General features: G+C 37.1%; 1 protein-coding gene across 1 annotated transcript; it reads right to left on the bottom strand.

Annotated features, from left to right (window-relative positions):
- Nucleotides 1-370: 370 nt before the first annotated feature.
- On the bottom strand, nucleotides 371-1,303 carry LOC123239453 (olfactory receptor 13H1-like). The gene has a single exon (XM_044666729.1). The coding sequence runs from the start codon at nucleotides 1,301-1,303 to the stop codon at nucleotides 371-373; it is 933 nt and encodes a 310-aa protein (XP_044522664.1).
- Between the last annotated feature and the right edge of the window lie 5,568 nt (nucleotides 1,304-6,871).

Raw genomic sequence — 6,871 nt, 5'->3', positions numbered from 1 at the left:
CTCAAATTACTGAGCTACCTAGCTGCCCATTTCCTTTAATTTAATTTTTTTAGTAGCCATTCCTCTTCTGGATCTTGTTTTTTTTTAGTCTTCCATTTTCATTTTTAAGTAATATTTATTTTTTTCCAGATACACTTAGTGACAATTTTTGACATGCATTTTCTCACATTTTGAGTTCCAAATTCTCTCCCTTACCTTGCTTCTACCTAAGACTGTTAAACAATTTGATATGGTTCTACATGTGTTATTATGCAATACTTATTTTCACACTCATCATGTTGTAGAAGATACATATCACTCAAAACAAAACAAAACAGGAAAACTCCACGCTTCTCTAGATCTTCTAAGAAGGGAACCGGAAATCTGTTTCTTAGGAATCATTCTTTTTGCCTATTAGTTTTCTCAGAGCCCCCTTCACATCTTTGTTCCTAAGACTATAGATAATGGGATTGAGCATGGGTGTCACAATGCAATACATCATAAAGATAATCTTGTCTTTATCTCGGCTGACTTTGTCCTGGGGCATCATGTACGTGGAGATGGCTGTGCCATAGAAGATGACCACCACAGTGAGGTGGGAGCTACAGGTGGAGAAGGCTTTCTTTCGTCCATCAGCTGAGCGCATCTTCAACACAGCTACCAAGATGTGCCCATAGGATACAAGGATAAATGTAAAGGGTAACAGGAGAGTTAGGGAACTGGTGGCCATCATTAGCATCTCAAAGAACTTTAAATCATTGCATGCAAGCTTGATGATTGCCAAGAGTTCACAGGAGAAGTGCTTGATAATGTAGTGGCCACAGAACTCTAGTGGCATGGTCAGGACTGGGACCACAGCAATTATAAATGATATGAACCAGGGCACCACTGCAAGCTGCAGACATAATTGGGGCCCCATTTTCACCGCATAGTGCAGTGGGTCGCTGATGGCTACAAAACGGTCATAGGCCATGATGGCCAGAAAGAGGCATTCTACAACACCCAAATAGAGAAGGATACACATCTGGGCGAAGCATTCCATCAGGGAGATGATGGGAGTCCTGACTAAACAGTTGATGAGCATCTGAGGCACAGTAGATGACGTATAGCAGATGTCCAGGAAGGACAGATTGCTGAGGAAGAAGTACATGGGGGTGTGGAGCTGAGGATCATAGTGGATCAGGAAGAGAATGAGGCTATTCCCAAGCAGTGTGACAATATAGGCCACCAAGAGTATGCAGAAGAGGATGAGTTGGGCTCGGGGATACTCTGAGAGCCCAACCAGGATGAAATAGGTCACATCTGTGCCATTTCTTCTATCCATAGTATTCCTTTTCCTCTACCTGAAGCAACAAAGAGAAAAAAAACACATTGGGTTCCAAAGTGGTTCTCAAATAAATAAAAAAATAAATAAATACGTGTGTGTGTGTGTGTGTGTGTGTGTGTGTGTGTGTGTGTGTGTGTGTGTGTATTCTAATTTGCATGCATTACAGACCAATTTCCAATTTCCATGGGGACATTTTGAACTTTTAACTCAAAATCTTTTTGACTTTATGTACCCTTCAAAGCCTACAAAGAGGATCTATATGGGTCGCTATGGCCAAAGCATTTCATGACCTGATATCCATCCTTCTTATCTCTACATTTAGTTGAGTTGGTTCATAGATGTCATCTAGTCAATGGTTGGACTTTGATAGAAACACTTTTCTATCATGTCTTGCATTATTATGAAATTGCATTCCAAGGTTCAATTACCTTGACTTTGTAATGCAACATGACACAAAGGACATTAGTTCAGGCAAGCAGTTATAATAAAATGAAGAGCAACTCAGATATATGTAGCTCTTTATAATGTCAAAACACTTAGAGATATTCAGGAATGGGGGAAGGTCAGTGGGGAGAGCAGAGGGCACTGAACTAGAAATCTAGAGGCTCTGAATTTCATCCCATTTCTTTCACTAATTTTGTTTGGTCATTGACAAGTCAGTTCCTCTCTGGGATGGGAGATACCTTCTGACTGATACTTTGACATAAATGATCTCATTTTATCCTTATAACAACCTCCGAGGTATACTGTATCGGTATTTGCTATTCCATTTGATGACGAGGAAACGAAGACAGACATCTTGAACAATGTGAAACATTCATTGTCCTTAAAAGGTTTATTGCCATTTCCTTGAAAAATTCCTCTATGCTTCATATTTTTATCATCCTTATATCCAAATATATCCACATACATCTTCCCTCTCATTACATGTATTTATTGGTCCTGCTCAATGAACAATGCCTTGCAAGGAAGAAAGGGGTGAAAACAGCTCAGCAAATCCAACGACCACATCAAACAACAGACATCTTTGCTCTCTTTGTACTTCTTCCACTTGGCTCTCATTCATGTCCCCATCTAACTATTTTCTATCTATACAGGATGAAACATAATTCCCCTAACTATAAGGTTTTACTTCAAGGTTAAGCCCACTCTTAGTGTAGTGAAAAATTTATAGGACTTATAAAAAGATGATTTGGCTTAGAGTCATAGCTCTATAACTTGCTTCCTGTATAACCTTGAAATAAGTCCTTGTCCTCTCTCATTCTCAGTTTCCTGATTTGTAAAATGGGGATATATTTTCAATCTATCTCATAGAGCCATTGCAAAATTCACAAAGATATTTTAAATGAAATATTGTGTTAATCTGAGCTGTTATAATCTTAATTATTTAATTATATAAAATAATCATTATTGCAACTACCTTCAACCATTTATTTATTTACTTATTTGTTTGTTTGTTTATTTATTTATTTATTTTTCCTTTAATGATGTTTTAAATGGCCTCTTACACCTAGAGAAGTTCAAGGAAAATCTGACACAGATTCTATAATTTGTCTTATTTATCTATCTGATCTATTTATTTTATTAATATTGGCATTTATGTCTAGTATTTCTAGGAGGGCTTCATCTAAGTGAGTTACCAGAAGAGTCTTATTTTTATTTTTTAAAAACCCTTACCTTCAGTCTTGGAATCAATGGTAAGTATCATCCTTATATCCAAATGTAACCACATATTTTCCCTTTCATTATATGTATTTATTATATACTAAGTATTGATTCCAAGACAGAAGAGTGGAAAGAGCTAGGCAATTGGAGTTAACTTGGCCATGGTCACAGAACTAGGAAATGTTTGAGGCCACATTTGAACTCAGATCTTCCTGATTCCAGGCCTGCTTCTCTCTCCACTGTGCTACCCACCTAGCTGCTCCTATCTGAAAAATTTTTGATATTCCAGCCCTGTCATTGAAATGGTATTCCTCAGAGTGAGTTTGATTCTGAAAGAGAGTGTCCAATTCCAGAGAAAATCGGGCATTTGCAGTGATAGGAAGTGTACTGTGCCCTAGCCTGAAAAACGTTAAAGTTGGGTTCTGGTTCAGAGTCCGCTAAAGCCTTTGTGTGAATGTAGACAAGATACTTCATCTATTCACCCAAATCTCAGTGTCCTTATTTGTAAAATGAGTAAGTAGAATTAAATCCCCTCTGAAATCATCTACCAGTGATTTTCTATTCTATGATCCTAGAAAATAAAATGTAACTGGAATCTAACTCCAAATTTAGCATAGAATCGGTGTGGGAAGAGTATTATTGTGCAAATATCATTGACTGTGATATTTGAGGACTTTGGTTTAATTTCAGTTATTGATGTTTATCGATCGTATGAAATCAGCAAGTAATTAAAAATTCTAAAATAGTAAATATTTGGTTTTTCCTGACTACATGCAAAAGCATTTTTTTCATTGATTTTTCCAAAATTCTCAATTCTAAAAGCTCTCCATACCGCCCTCCCCTTCTCCAGTCCCTTATCTTTCCCTAAGATGGCAAACAATTTGCTTATGTTAGATCTTATGCTAGATTATACTTGTGCAATCTATTAGCAAATAATTTTAGCTCTATGACTCACCATTTTCTTTTGTGTCAGTAAAAAATATTGGACTGAATTATTTCTAAGATTCTAATTTAAACATTTTATTTAAATAGAAAAGTTACAAGACCTTGATGCAGGAGATCTTGGTTTAACATCCTAAGGAAAGAAATTATTTTCTCCTTGTGTCATTGTTCCCCCTGTAAATTTGGAAGAATAATAATTGAAACATCTTTCAGAAAACATATTTGTAGGCCTTAAAACAAAAGAGAAATCTGAGCTGTTGTGATTAGACCATGCAGTCCACAGATTAGAAACAAGAGTAGCTTTTTTCACCGTAGAATGTAAGTTCTTACCCATATCGTGCTCATCCTCTGAGGTTATCAAGGATGCTTCAGGAAATTACAGGCTTCAGGGATTGCAACTGAATAGTGCTTGACCAAAGAACAAAACAATAATGTCATTTATTAGCAAATCGACTAACCTTGGTGGGTGAATCTTCATTCTTTTCTCTGTCTCCATTAGTTAGAACATAGATACTTCTGGATGGTGAAGGTGTCTTAAGAGATCTTTGGATGGGAAATAAGTCATTTAAGAAGGACTTCAAAAACTTAGCCCTGAGTCAGCCTCATGATTTATCCACCTTAGCATGGATCCACAAGAAGAGATGAAAAAGTATGGCCAGTTAACTCGACTCATGACCATCTCATATGATGTGTTTTGTGAATTTAATTCATTTTCCTCCTCCTCCTATTTTAATAAAGATATGATGACTTTCCATACATCAAGAGAATGAGAGATTTCAAGATGGCTAGGATTTCCACAGAGAGAATGAAGAGTAAAGATATTTCAGGAGGTCTGCAAGCTTATGCTATTGGCCTTGAACTACTTTTCCAATTGTGATATAGATAAAGGACTGACTACAGGACCATAGACATATCTGGAAGGGACTTTAGAGATCATCTAATTCATTTCATTCCTTTTACAGATGAGGAAACTGAGGCTTAGTGAGCTTGTTAGCCATGTCCACACAAGTAGAAAATAACAGACTATTTTAATCTAGGTCTATTGAATTCAGTGTCATTGTTCTTTTCACTAAATCACAACCCTCTCTGCAATTTATAGATCAAAAGAAAATAAAAATATTTAGTTTTAGAAATGGAAGATTTCTAAATTTTCAACTAATTAATTAATTAAGAATATTTTTCGCATGGTTATATGATTCATGTTCTTTCCCTCCCCTCCTCACTCCCCCCTCCCATAGCCAATGAACAATTTCCACTGGGTTTTACATGTATCATCAATCAAGTCCTATTTCCATATTATTGATATTTGCAATAGAGTGATCATTTAGAGTCTGCAACCCTGATCATATCCCCATCAAACCATATGATCAAGCAAATATTATTCTTCTGTTTCTACTCCCACAGTTCTTTCTTTGGATGTGGATACATTCTTTCTCATAACCCTCAGAATTGTCCTGGATCATTTCATTGCTGCTAGTAGGGAAGTCTGTTACATTTGAATGTGCCAGAGTATATTAAGTCTCTGCATATAAGGTTCTCCTGCTTCTTCTCCATTCACTTTGCATCAATTCCTGGAGGTCGTTCCAGTTCACATGGGATTCCTCCAGTTCATTATTCCTTTCAGCACAATAGTATTCCATCACCAACAGATACCACAATTTGTTCAGCCATTCCCCAATTGAAGGGCATCCCCTCATTTTCCAATTTTTTTGCCACCACAAATAGTGCAGCTATAAATATTTTTGTACAAGTCTTTTTCCTTATTATCTCTTTGGGGTACAAATCCAACAGTGGTGTGGCTAGGTCAAAGGGCAGACCATTTTTTAAAGCCCTTTGGGCATAGTTCCAAATTGCCTTCCAGAATGGTTGGATCAATTCACAACTCCACCAGCAATGCATTAATGTCCCAATTTTGCCACATCCTTTCCAATATTTATAACTTTCTTTTGCTGTCATATTAGTCAATCTACTAAGTGTGAGGTGGTACCTCAGAGTTATTTTGATTTGGAAGAAATGGAAGGTTTACCTCCATCTTGGCAACTAGGTGGAATAGTTGAATAAGAAATAAATGGATAGAATGCTGGGCCTGAAATCAGGAAGACCCACCTTCCTAAGTTCAAATCTGGTCTCAGGCACTATCTGTGTGACCCTGGGCAAATCACTTAACTCTTTGCCTCAGTTCATCATCTGTAGAATGAACTGGAGAAGGAATTGGGAGACTAGTCCAGGATCTTTACCAAGAAAACATGAAAATGGAGTTACAAGGAGTTGGACATGGCTAAACAAAAATTAGGCCCTTCAATTGGAAGTCATTTTAGAAGCCAACTATTTTAACTTCCTGTCCATGGCAGGGTGGCTATGCCTAGAGAGCTCCTGATGAATATCATCCACAATCTTCATGAAATCATCTAGTAAGAGGGAGCACAATCTCTTGCTCCTCTTCATATGTGATTTCTTGAGATAGTGATTTTTAAAAATTGAGCTAATATTTGTTTATGGTTAACATACACATTCAGAGGCATTTTAGTTCTTGAGAGCTGAAAGAAGCTTAGATAACCTTTAGTCACTTTATACGAATGAGGAAACTACAGCACAGAAAAGTTAGTGACCTGCCTGATATCACACAGCTATTTAGAATCAGAACTGGGACTCACTGTTAGGCTTCTAACACGGAGCCAGAGGCATTCACCACTCTACCAGGTTCTTCTCCACCTCCTTGGAGTCACACAGGAAATAGCTTGTTCCTCTTTCATGTGCCAGACCTAAAAAATATTGTAAAATAGTGATTATGTCCCCTCAACTCAATTTTTTTTGCATTCGTACCATCTTTTCTTCCTTCCTTCCTTCCTTCCTTCCTTCTTTTCTTCCTTCCTTCTTTTCTTCTTTCCTTCTTTTCTTCCTTCCTTCTTTTCTTCCTTCTTTCCTTCCTTCTTTTCTTCCTTCTTTCCTTCCTTCTTT

Source organism: Gracilinanus agilis, chromosome 3 (genome assembly GCF_016433145.1).
Source record: "Gracilinanus agilis isolate LMUSP501 chromosome 3, AgileGrace, whole genome shotgun sequence".
Lineage (NCBI taxonomy): Eukaryota > Metazoa > Chordata > Mammalia > Didelphimorphia > Didelphidae > Gracilinanus > Gracilinanus agilis.
The sequence above is the reverse complement of the archived record's forward strand: the minus strand, read 5'-3'. Positions and strand labels throughout refer to the sequence as shown.